The following is a 13461-nucleotide window of genomic DNA, read 5'->3' on the forward strand; positions in this document are numbered from 1 at the left end:
ATGAATGGGTTACTAACTGCCTTCATAACACAATTCAAAGGAATGAATAAGGCCTTATCTAAAGGTATTTCCCTTGCATGATATTTTTCTATTTGTAACCATGCGGGTAACAATGTACCCTCCATCTGCCAAAACCACACTGCTCTCATCTGTGCTGCCCAGAAATAAAACAAAAAATCGGGAAGTTGTAGTCCACCTTTTTTGGATGTCATCTGTAATGTCCTAAGTTTAATCCTAGGAGTTTTTTTTATTCCAAATAAAATTTCTAATTGAGCTGTTGAGATTCCTAAAAAAACGTTTGTGGGATAGAAATAGGGAGGGTCTGAAACAAATATAAAAATTTAGGAAGAATATTCATTTTTATGCAGTTTATCCTGCCAATTAGTGATAATGCTAGTGGATTCCATCTTTCCAGATCTCTAATTACCTTTTTAAGTAGTAGGGAATAATTCAAAGAGTATGCTTCTTCCAATTTCGAAGGAATATTTAGTCCTAAATAAACAATTTTTTCAGTATTCCATAAAAAAAGAATGTTATCTAAGGGTATTTTCGCTCCAGCCGAATTCAATGGCACCATAACGCTTTTATTAAAATAAATTTTATAGCCAGATATGTCCCTAAAGTTTTCTAAGAGTTGAGACAAATTAGATAGAGATAAATCAGGATTAGTTAGATATAGCATCACATCGTCCGCGTATAATGATATCTTGTCTATACAACCTCCTAGTTCTAATCCAAAGATTGATTTATGTGTCCATATTGCAATAGCCAGGGGTTCTACCGCTAGAGCAAAGAGTAGCGGGGAGAGGGGACATCCCTGTCTGGTTCCTCTTGATAAATAAAAATGTTCAGATACATCAGAATTAGTCAGATGGCTGCCGATGGATTCCTATACAACATCTTAATCATCTCAATAAAGTTTGGATCGAAATTCATTTTTTGTAAAACCGCAATCAGATAAGACCATTCCACTCGGTCGAAGGCTTTTTCTGCATCTAAAGAAAGAGCAATCACCGGAAAATCTATTTGTTTTGCTGAATAAATAATATTCATTAGCCTCCGTATGTTATCGAAAGAGGATCTATTTCTGATAAATCCAGTTTGGTCCATGTGAATTAAACTAGGCAGTACCCGTTCTAAACGTAATGCAATCATTTTGGTAAGAATTTTATAATCTGAATTAAGCAGTGAAATTGGCCGATAGGAAGCACATAGATTAGGATCTTTGCCAGGTTTTAAAAGAACTGTGATTAAAGCCTGGTTTAAAGTCTCTGGTAATTCTTTTTTATGAATTGCCTCTGTATACATTGAAAACAACGGGTCTGCTAATTTAGAAAAAAAAGTTTTATAAAAATCCATCGAAAACCCGTCTAACCCAGGTGTTTTACCCCCGGCTAGAGCAGTGACTGCAAGTTGCATCTCTTTTTTCGAAATTTCTTTTTCAAGTTCTTCTCGATCATTATCACTTAAGACTGGTATATCCCATTTACTTAAAAACATTTTAATCTTCGCCTCCTCTATTCCCTGAGATTTATAAAGTGACTTTTAAAAATCTAAGAATTCTTGGTTAATTAATTTGGGGTGTTTAATAATTTTATTTTCGTATGTATATATTTTAGGTATAGATTTACTAATTTCTTCTTTTCTTATTTGCCATGCTAGCACTTTCCCGATCTTATCTCCATGTTCTCTATTTTCACCTGGGGATACTCATCCCGAGGTCCTCAGATTATGCGGAGTCACTGATTGGATCCAAGACCAGCGACCTGATGATCCCAAGGATTCCATATTCCAGCGACGCTCCAGGGACAGACGAGTCTTCGCTGAGGCCATCTTCCAGCCTAAACCACGGCGAATGAAGCTCTGCACAAAACTTTTGGCCAGCGGAGAAATTAAAATGGTCGTGCCCAACTGAGTCTGGTTCCCTCAAGGTTTTTTTTCTTCACTCCCATCAGGTGAAGTTTTTTTTCCCTCTCCGCTGTCGCCACTGCCTCGCATGGTTCAGGATTGGTAGAGCTACGCATCGATGAATTTGCTCTTCAGTGTTTGAACTCTCAGTAATGATTAAATCACACTGAACTGAGCTAAACTGAACTGAACTGAACTTAAACACTAAAACCTGAACCACACTGTTCCAGTTACTATGACCATTTATGTGAAGCTGCTTTAACACAATCTACATTGTAAAAGCGCTATACAAAAAAAAAAAAAAAAAAGCTTCGTAATACTTCTGTCGTGATCTGAGAAGTGCATTTTCTGCTTCTTTAGATGATAGAATAATATATTCCATTTTTTTTTTACTGCAATTGTTGAAGCAGCTGATCATCTTTATTCTTGAAATGTTCCTTTTCCATTACTGAGATTTCTTTTTCAAGTGATTGTAACTGTTTTTGATATTGTTTTTTTCTACCGGAAGAAAAAGCTATGATTTGACCCCGTAAGAATGCCTTCATGGCCTCCCAGATTACACCCGAAGAAGCAGAACTTTTATTTGTACTAATAAAATTTTCTATATTATTATTTATGAAGCTTAATGCGTCAGAGCTATTTAGTAAATGGCCACTAAATCTCCAAAGCTTATAATTAGACATTTCCAGAGAGCATTGCGCTGAAATAAGTAACGGGGCATGATCTGACAAAATTCTTGGTAAATACTCACACAATTCAATCAAATAATCCTTCGCTTTTGGAACAAAAAAGTAGTCAATTCTGGAGTAATTATTATGCCTATGCGAGTAGAAGGAATATTCTTTTCTTGTTTTATTCTTAAATCTCCATACATCTATTAAATTAAAACTTGAAAGTTCGTATTTTAGAGCTTTAGCAACTTGACTTAAGGGTAACAGTTTAGTAGATGATCTATCTAACACTGGGTCCAAAACTACATTAAAGTCTCCTCCAATTATCAGCTCTGCAGTTGGGCAAACAAATTTAAAGAATATATTGTGAATAAAATCGGCACCTTCCATTTCAGGACGATATATATTTACTAAGGTTATTCTTTGCATCCCAATCGTTCCTCTTAAAATAATATACCTGCCTGCTTTGTCTTTATCAACAGATTCCATTTTAAAGGGAACGTTTTTATCAATAAGTATAACCACCCCTCTTGATTGCGATGTGAAGGAAGAAAAAAAAGCTTGTCCAGACCACTGCTTTTTAAGATTTAGATGTTCGGGATCAGTCAAGTGTGTTTCTTGTAGAAGGGCAATTCCAATATTATGCTTTCTGAGGTATAATATTACTTTTTTTCTTTTAAGTCTTTGATTTAAACCGTTAACATTCCAAGTCACATATTTATATTTCAGTGTATCTGACATTAACTATAAATTAATGTTTTATTTCCTAAGTGCCTTGAGAACATATGGTTAAACAGCCCAACACCTAAATAAATCGAATATGTGTTCTGTCCAATCCCCCCTGCCACCACTTCCCCAAACGAAGTGTGAAACTTTAAACCCCCATGACTGAGTGTGCACTGCATCATACAGTCGACCTGACTTCTTGTCCAAACTTAAAGCTCCCTAAAAAGTTATGTATATCCCTACAAATACTTATATTATGTACTTTAAAGCAACGTATTAATCACTACGAACAAGTGATAAATCCGAAATATGCAAGTTAGTAAACATTTGAACAAAAATATGAACATATATTTCTCTTGCCAGCTTTTCAATATAAAGATCACTCTTGACAGAGTTAACGTTAAGTTCTTACATGTTCATCCGAGAGAAAAGTTATCCACCGTATATTTTTAGCATAGTTTGGTGTGATTGTTCAGGTAACGTTAGAGTTGGATGATCCGGGATTCGTCGAAATAGTTTTAGTGTCTTATCCGACAAGCAGATGTGGATGATGTTGTCGAAGATAAGTTTCTGCCGATGCCTTGGAGTTGAAAGATCTTTGTCCCTCAGGCAGCTGAATCCTCAGCGTCGAAGGATAAAGTACGGCGTAAGACACATCATTATTGCGTAGCTGTCTTTTGAGTGCGCTGAATTCTTGTCGCTTTCTAAACAGGGTGGATGACATATCCCGAAAAATCATAATGCTAGAGTTGCCATAGGTGAGCTTGCCCTTTTCTCTGGCCGCATTGAGGATCTTAAGTGTGTCTCCGTACCGAAGGAATCGAACCAGAATGGCCCGCGGTTTGCCATTTTCAGCCGGTCGTCGTTGCAAAGTGCGGTGAGCTCTTTCAATTTCGTAGAATTCGTCGTCGAAGGCTCGTTACCGCTTCTTCCGTCTCCTTCTGTTTAGTTTCTACCTCCACCATTCTCAGATTCATCGATTGTAGTTCGTTACCCATTTTCTCCACGGATTCTGCAAATTTACTCAGGCGTCCGTCAATTAACTCCTGGATTCTGAGAAATCCTTTCTCCATTTCTGCATGGAACCAGGGCGGGGGTTCGGATAGTGGCTGCCTCGTGTCGTGTGTATCATCCTTTTTGTTGTCCGTTTTCTTTGGATTCGGCATGTTTGTTGTAATGTTCGAAGTTTATCAACTTATTATGTTAAATAAAGTACTTTTGTTACGCTAAGGGTCTTTAGGGTGTGTTATTTAAGTGAAATTATTCGGGAGCTCTCCACACCACGTCCTACCCTAACGCTACCATAACCGGAAGTCTCCTTCATTTTCCTTTGTTCATGTTTTGCTACCCAATCTGGCCAAAACCCATATGTTACAACCGGCTCAAAGTTGCAACATTAGAGAGACAATACGGACCAGGTAAATTGAAAAGAGAAATGATTTATTAACAAAATGTATAATTAACAAAAGTATTTAATGCAATCAAAGTCAGTATAGGTGAAAGTCAGTAGTGAAAAGCATGTGTATGGAAGTGTACTGAGCTCATGATCCAAACACAAACAAAAACAAATCAAAAGCACCAAGCAGAGACGTCCGGCTAATCGAGCTCTCCCAGACAGAATGCCGAATTCTTTATAACACCCCACGATGAGTCTCAGGTGGGATGACCCACCCACCAATCTGCAATCATGCATGCAGGCTCTGCAAAAATCACACAAAAAAAAAACACACACATACAAACAGTTCCCACATGGGACCTAACACCATACAATCACCAACAATCCATCTCAATAAAACTTTAAACCAGGGGTCTCAAACTCGCGGCCCGCGGGCCATTTGCGGCCCTCAGTGCAATATTTTGTGGCCCGCGCCGACCGCTGTACTCTGACAGAATCAGCGGAGCGGGGAGAGAGAGCGCTCCCCGCTCCGCTGATTCTATCCGTACACAGCGCGCTTGTTACTCAATGCGCGTTGTCGCGCGCGTTCTGATCAGCTGTGTTGTCGTGCGCGTACTCAAGAGCGGTGTTATTGCGCGCCTACTGAAGGGTGGGACTGAGAGTGTGTCGCGCCGCGGGGGCACTTTTGATCATTTTGGAAGGGCACTTTCTATGCAAGACTAAAACGGGCATGTGCTCTGCACAGGTTGAGCCCTATGTGTGCACGTGCCTGCCCCCAACCGTCATTGGGGGATAAGCAAATCGTACTAAATTGTACGAATTAGATCGTACGAATTCATACGAATTAGCCACTAAATGAAAAAGTTACAAATTGCCGTGAGATTGTGTTGATATTATAGGTAGATACAGACTGGTACAGACTGATGTGACTGGAGTGGGGTGGGGGTGTTTTTTTTATACATATATACGCCTTTTTTTTTTTAGGTGAGGGAATGGAAGTTTTGAGTGAGTTCCCCCACTTTTTTCCCTAGGACTTCAATAAGTCAAAGTACAGGTGTAGACTTGATGATCATCTTCAAGCCATACTGAGGGTCTCACCTGCTTCCGCTCTAAAGCCAAATGTGGTTCAGATTTGTGAGAAGAAGTGCTGTCAAGTCTCTGGCAGCAAGAAGTAGGCAAAAGATGCCATGTTCAGAAGAACTGTTCATAATCTTCACTTAATGTTCTATTAATGTTCAGGACACTTCATGTTCAGAAGAAATAATTAAAACTGTTAATAATGACATTTGAGGACTTTTTTTGGTGAAATCCCTTATGCGGCCCAGCCCCACCCAGACTTTGCCTCCTGCGGCCCCCAGGTAAATTGAGTTTGAGACCCCTGCTTTAAACTTTTCATTCAAAAAGGTCATTTTAACTGTATTTCAAGAGTTCACACTTAGATATTGCTTGACAGCTGTAAGCAGGTTTGGCATGCTGTCCCGGGAGAGAACCCTGAGCTCGGAGATAGCTGAGCCCAGGGCTCCCGCCAGGTCCATAGAGCATGTGAGGGGAGTACGAGATCAGGTGGTTCTCGAGAGCTCCCCTTTTTGTAAAAGAGAAAAGGAGGAGAAAGGGGTGGATGGGGGGTTTCTTCGGAAAACGAAGATAAGGGAGTAATGTCTAGCTAGGCTACTTATAGTGGGTTAGGATAGATCTGATTGGCTAACTAATGAGTGTAGATAGGTGGCCAGCTGCTGTCAATTATATCACGTGCTCCTCTCGAAATTAGTTTAAAAACTTCACTTCAAGAGTTCACACTTAGATATTGCTTGACAGCTGTAAGCAGGTTTGGCATGCTGTCCCGGGAGAGAACCCTGAGCTCGGAGATAGTTGAGCCCAGGGCTCCCGCCAGGTCCATAGAGCATGTGAGGGGAGTACGAGATCAGGTGGTTCTCGAGAGCTCCCCAAATGCATGAAGCTCGGGACAGCAGCCGTGTATTCGAAGAAACTCCCCAAAAGGCTTGAAATGCTATATCCGGCTGCTGGATATAGTTATTTGAAAAAGAAAAGGTAAAGAGGGCTCCTTTGGAGCAAAGGGTGAAACAGGTTCCTGCGGGAACCCGAGCAGAGTTGGCTTGGGCTGTGAATACTCCTGCTGGATTAGAGAGTCGGGGAGACCTCTGCGGGGGTCAGAGCCATGGGGTGGGCGGGAATCCTGCTGGAGTCATTATAAGGGAAGGGGCAGGAAGGACTCCGGCTGGAGAGGGGGGTGAAGGGGGGCAGGGGGGGCAGGGACTCCAAAGGAGTAATTTGCTCGAGGAACACTCCTTGCGGAGATTGAGCTGGGAGGTGGCAGCACTATATATAATTATATATTTATATGAAACATATAGATATATAAATATATAATGGGGTAATCTAGGGCCTTGGGGGGGCGTTTTTACTGACTCTTGCGAGAGTCGAAGCTCTTGGCTCTCCTGCGGGAGAGAGAGCTGTATGTGCCATCTCCAGCTGGAGTCGGGAAAAGGAATGGTCGGTGAAGCCCCAGCTGAAGGGGGAAATGGCAGTTGGGGGATGACCCCTGCGGGGGTCCGGTGCTCGGGATTAACTCCGCGGGAGTTAGAGCTTGAGGGTGACAGCACTATATATAAATATATATTTATATGCGTGGGTGCATATATATATACATATATATAAATAAATTTAAAAAATAAAAGATAAGTGTGAGAAATAAACAAAAATAAACATAAATAAAAGCTAGGGCCGGGGAGGGTTGGTGACATGACTCGTGTCACAGCTCGGGGTTGGGTGAGCTATTTAGCTGCTCCAGTAGGAGTCAGGAAAGATGAGGGGGAGGTGAAGACTCTTACTGAAGGGTGACGGGCGGTATAGGTGCTCTGGGGGTGTTCCTGCGGGAACAGAGCGTGAGGGTGACAGCACTATATATAAATTCATATTTATATGCGTGGGTGCATATAGATATAAATTTATATAAATAAAATCAAACAGAGAGAAAAATAAATAGTGCTATACTATATGTCATTATGGAATGACATAATATAAAAAGCTAAGGCCAGGGCAGTGAGAGTATTCCTGCGGGAATCGAAGCTCGGGGTAACGCCCCTGCGGGGGCCAGAGCCATGGGGGGGGGGGGGGGGGGGGGGGGGGTCCTACAGAAGTCCTACAGGGTGCGGGGGTGACAAGGGGGCCTGGGCAGGGAGAGAACTCCTACTGGAGTTAGGTGAGTGAAAAGGGGGAGAAGGCTGAGTGCAAATCAGCTGGAAGGAAGAAAGGAAGTGAAGTGGATTTTATACTCTTTAAAGTGTGAAGTTAATCTATATATTCAAATTATATGTGTATAATCTGCTTGTAGATTTGCCTACCATTAAAACAATTAAAGTGTTATGTAAGGGGAAAGGGCCTGAGGAAACCACTAAGGGTCACGAGAAGTGGATGAGAAGAGAGCGGGAGAAAGCCTGAGTAAGCAACTAAGGTGTCTCAGGAAATGGATAAGAATAGAGCAACACATGTGTAAACAGAGACGTATAGATGGATAAGATATATAGTTACCAGGTTTGGGTCAGGGGTTAAAGTAGGAGGAATCTTGTGTAACATATGGAGAACAAAGAAAAAAACTGGTGTAGAAGACTATTTAAACAGGCTAGAATTTGAGTGAGTCAGAATTTTTCAGACAGAGATGCTACTGGGGGTCTCCTGAAAGTTCTCCTTTGTTGTCGACAATAAAGTATATTCTTCTGATATTCATAACCTCCAGACTGAGTTTGATTTAGTAAGAGAAAAACCAAGAAAACCACCACATTTGGCGTCCCTGGGTGGGCTGGAAAGGAGCAGGACTGGTGTTGCTGTGCATGCTGGACTGGAGAGAAAACACAAATATGTGGCCACAATAAAAAACGGTAAGCGATTTTATGCTTATTAGTTTGTGTTTTTTCTGCCAGGACCTGCTTGTACAGGTAAATACACTTGAACTGTTTCTCCAGCTTTAAAGAATTAAAAGTAAATGTAAAAAAGATATTAAAGAAAAATGGGGTTTTGAATAACAGAAGAAAAAGAGTAATTTGCATGCAAATGATCTGTGTTTTCCTAAGAGGGCCTTGATGGATAGGATAAACATTAACTAGTAACTGTTACTCAGATTTGGGAAATTATTAATGATATAAGATATGCATAGAGCATTTATAAGTTTTAAGAGAGAGTCTTTAATGTGTGGTGACAGTTAAGAGATTAAAGCAGAGTAAGGTAAGCAAATGATCTGTGTTTTCCTAAGTGGGCCTTGATGGATAGGATAAACAATCACTAGTAACTGTTACCCAGATTTGGGAAATTAATAATGATGTAAGAAATGCATAGAGCATTTATAAGTTTTAAGTGAGAGTCCTTAATGTGTGGTAACAGTTAAGAGATTAAAGCAGATTAAAATAGAGAGATGCGCGCTAAGACCTACGATACCGCTTTGTTTGAGGAGATAAACAAAGGGCTGCATGGGTAGGCGAAAGCCTGTGGTTACCGCTCTAAGGTTAGAGGGCTGCTCGGACAGGTCACTCAAGAGGAGTGTAGTGTAGAGTATTTATTTAATTGAAGTGTTTGTGTATTTGCTGCTTCAGATTGTGGCAAAATAGTCCACATTGGTGGGCAGAGAAGACTGCCTTCCTCCTCCTTGAATGGAATGAGGATGGGGGGATGCAGCTCCTGTTACACTGAGTGGAGGAGAGGAGTGAATGAGAAGAGGAAAAGTAATAAGATTAGAAGTGTGAATGTGTTTAAAAGTATGTTTTCAATAAGGAGTAGGTTAAAATAATGATTATAGTATATTATAATATAAAAGGAGGGCTGCATATGTGTGGTGTGATTTAAAGAACAATAGGAATAGTGATTGATGCAGTTTAAGAGAAGAGATTATGATATAAAGAGAGGAGTCTCTTAAATCAAAACTAATGGAACATGTTGCATTTGAAAGACACAGAGTAAAAGGCAGAATAATATAATAGTTAAACATTTTTCTGAAATTATCTTTGTGTTTTAAGTTTGAATATGTTAAAAAAGAACAATAGGCAGAGTGAACTTAAATTCTTTACATAGCAACAGGTGAAAGACAGTCTGCTCCAGGATGGGGGTAAGAGAGAGATTTATGGTGTCCATGTGTGAACAATAGATTGCCTATTTACAGCACTAGGGAAACAGAGAAGAGGAGAGTTAATGAGAGGAGATCAAACTAGATAAAATAATGACATAGACTTTAGAATAATTTGGATAGAATATAAGTTATTAATGAATAGACAAATTATAAAGTAGTATAGTAAGATAAATGAAATGAGAAAGTACTAATAATAAAGTTATATTATACAGAAAAGAGTTTGAAACTTTACTAATGAAAAAGAATAAATGAAGCCATAGTGATCAATATATATAGAGATAAAGGAAGTATGGAGTAAAAGAATGTATTAATAAACAAATAGATTTACTAAATAAGTATGAATAAAAAACATATAAGTTAGTTCTTTGATTGAGAATAAGAAAGAAAAAGAAAACTTGAAAAATTAATATTGATTAACTGAAGATTTAATTAGAAAATGTGTAAGCTGTAAAATGTATAAGAAATGTATAAGAAAACCTAAGAGCTAAAAGCTCAAATTACGGAAAGGAAAAAGAATAAAATAGAAATAGAAAAAATAAGTCCACTGTTTCAAGGATAAAAATGGACGTAATATGCTTACAATATAGGCACATTGAACAGATAAGATAAAAAGTAAAAAGCAGTAACAATTTGAAGAAATAATTGACTTTAGAGAATTTGTTTGTATTTAAGGGCAATACAAATGTTTGTTTCATCTTTCTCAAAGTCAGCTACATAAGATCTAAGCCATCATCTATTTGTAGTAAAGTAAAGTGATTTAGATGAAAATTATAGGAGCTAGGTAAATGTTAAAGAATGCGTTAGAATGAGTTGAAAAATAAATGTTAAAGTTTATGCATTAAGAAGCTAAATTGATAAGTATGCATTGCACTTCCAAAAATGAAAAATGCTTTTAGTAAATAAATATGTGAGTTTAATTAATATGAACCCTGAGCTATAGCAGTAATGATTTTTAACAGTTATTCCAGATATTGGGCCACCATGTAGTATTGTTGAATTAAATCAGGTATGGAAAAACAGATATGGAAATAAAAAATGCAATACTAAAATATGTGACAGAGAAAATAAAAGATAAGATAATGACAAATGGCAAACAGAAGAAACATTTGATGTAAGCAGTGAAAAAATAGAAACTGAGTATAGAAAATGTTACAATGTAAAAATGAGTGGTTAGTAAAGGAACACTAGCATAGATGAGGAGAAATGTAAAGTAAAGCATAATCTGAAGCTAAAGAAATTATTTAGAAGAACACTAAAGAAATAGAAAATTAAACATTTACATATGATAAAATGATTGTGAATTAGAGAAAAATAAACTGTTAAACCGTAAAGAGGAGAAAATAGATGAGAGGAGTCTTCATTTGATGGAAAAAAAAATGGGAAAGAAGGAAAGACTTTTATGAGCTAAATTCCATATATTAATTAAGAGGACATAGGGATGGACTTTGGGGGACTGTGGTCTCTTACCTACTAGACATCTCTGAGTGCACTGGCAGATGGAAAAGGTGTTTGAAAAACACAATGGACAAACTGTTGGCTGTGGACATTTGTGAAAGCAGTGAGGCAGACACTGCATGCCCAGGAATTACTGAGGACTGGAAAGGCTACTTATGTTCAGAGACACTAAAAAGAGGCAAACAAGCTAATGATGAACTGATCAAAGAGAAAAAGCGCTCCACCAGAACTTTACAACAGCTCAATGAAAGAAGCCAGCACTAAGAGAGAAGGGGGAAACACTGTGCCCTGATATGGACACCACAGAAAAGACTACACCAATCTTTGAACCAGTTGTCTTCTCAGGGTGTGAGGAGGGGGAGTCTGGCAGTCCATCTCAAAGCAGTCGACCTATAGTCCAAATTGACTACAATGTGACCACTCAGAGGGCAAAATAAGAGCAAAAGTGTAGCTACCCATTCTTGTATCAAATCAGACTCCTATCAATGTGAATAAAAGAAAAGTATCATGTAAACTGTGAAAAGTCTTAGATGATAATGTACGATGAAACTTTAAATGTGTAAGGTTGAAATGATAAATTATGAAGAATGTTAGATTATTTTGGTTCATTTTCATAGGTTAACTCATAGAGATTATTGAACATAAGAGGATAAATTATAATGCATGGTGGTGATAAAAAAAGATAATAAAAGACATTTTTTGATAACTGAAAAAATAATAATAATAATTTGGGTTAGAAGTTGATGGAGTTAAAAATTTAAGTTAAAATTGGGGAAAACTTATTTTGAGTAAACTAAACCAAGATTTGAGAGAAAAAATATGTCAGAGATTAAAACAGAAAAGTGATTTATACTTAAAGAAGAGAAGAAAAAATAAAATAAAATAAAATGAACTCAATACTGAATAGGTCAAAAAGTAACAATTCTAAATGTACTAAAAGAATATTTAAAAGAGAAAAGTGTTTAAAAACAGGAAACAGGTTGTTTTACATATGTGAAGAAATAATTAAAAGCAAAAAAGAATTAAGGACTAAAGGAGAAAATCAGATCAGATAGAGAGGAACCTATAAAGAAATCCAGTGATTTTTCAGTCAACTGATAAAAAATTACAACAAAAGTTTATGAATAACCAGTTAGATGTGAGAGAAGGAAGGAATTGGGAGCTGAAAATGCTGAAAAGTGAAAAATGGTAATAATATAAAATGCAAAATAAGAAATAGCTCAGAAATAAAAAAATTACTTAGGTGTCAAATTTTAATAATGATTAACAGTTCAGGACATTAAGGGAAAACAAAATTAACCAGCATAGGGAGGATTAATTAAAATTAAACCAGATGCAGGTCTGCTATGCTGGAATAGGCATTATTGAAACTTTTGAGAACATAGTAATATTGGAAACATTTAGATATGTTAAGGCATTTCTAATTAAAGTCAATTTTAATTCGGTTGTGTGACGAATAAAATGGATTCTATTTGAATTTGAATTGAATTTAAATTTTGATTATGGCATTAGTCAAAACAGCCAAAACTAGATGTTGTAAAGTTTATGATTTAAGAAAAGTCAGTGATAGAGAATTTCTTAGCAGAGGTTCCTAACATGCACTGTACTTAAATTTGTTAGTTTGGATGCCAAATATGTTAAAGTAATTAATTGATTTCTGTTCAGTTAATTATCAGAGGAGGGTAGACATTTGGTTACACTTAAAGTAAAATAGACGTGTAGAATTTAGTTATCTGTAGGTACATCTAGCTCAAGCTAAGTAAAAGACATAAATAACATTTTTTTAGGGATGACGGGTTTAGTGTTAACAAGATTCTGTATCTAATCTAGATGCAATAATAACTGTTAAGATGATAAATAAGAAATTGATTTTTCATTCAAGAAAATAGGGTAGCAGGTCTAACACTAGTATAGAGTCACAACCTTAATTAGATTATAGTACAAATAAACAACGTACTAGTCTTTATGATTATGTGTAGCATCAAAGGGAAGCAAAAAAGATAGGTATGATTTTTATAATAGGAAGTACAGATTGTTGATACAACAGTATTTCTAGATATTGTCATTGGTGATGTACATGGTTTGAATCAAGGGTGAAGTGGTAAGGAAAATTGGGCAGCAAGGATAATGATCTCATTTCTGAATGCAGTAATTATTGAATTGTTGTCCAC

At 37.5% G+C, this 13461-nt stretch overlaps 1 protein-coding gene across 2 annotated transcripts in view; it reads right to left on the reverse strand.

Moving 5' to 3' along the window:
- Positions 1–4728: 4728 nt before the first annotated feature.
- LOC141381691 (uncharacterized) overlaps positions 4729–13461 on the reverse strand; it is a 30732-nt gene continuing 21999 nt past the window's right edge. For both annotated transcript variants that reach the window (XM_087249478.1, XM_087249479.1), the window contains exon 4: positions 4729–5005. In XM_087249478.1, the coding sequence (XP_087105604.1) occupies positions 4959–5005 (47 nt within the window). In that variant the 3' untranslated portion in view covers positions 4729–4958. The remainder of the gene's footprint in view (positions 5006–13461) is intronic.

The sequence above is a fragment of the Danio rerio genome, chromosome 4, assembly GCF_052040795.2.
Source record: "Danio rerio strain M-AB ecotype USA chromosome 4, GRCz13ab, whole genome shotgun sequence".
Classification (NCBI taxonomy): Eukaryota; Metazoa; Chordata; class Actinopteri; order Cypriniformes; family Danionidae; genus Danio; species Danio rerio.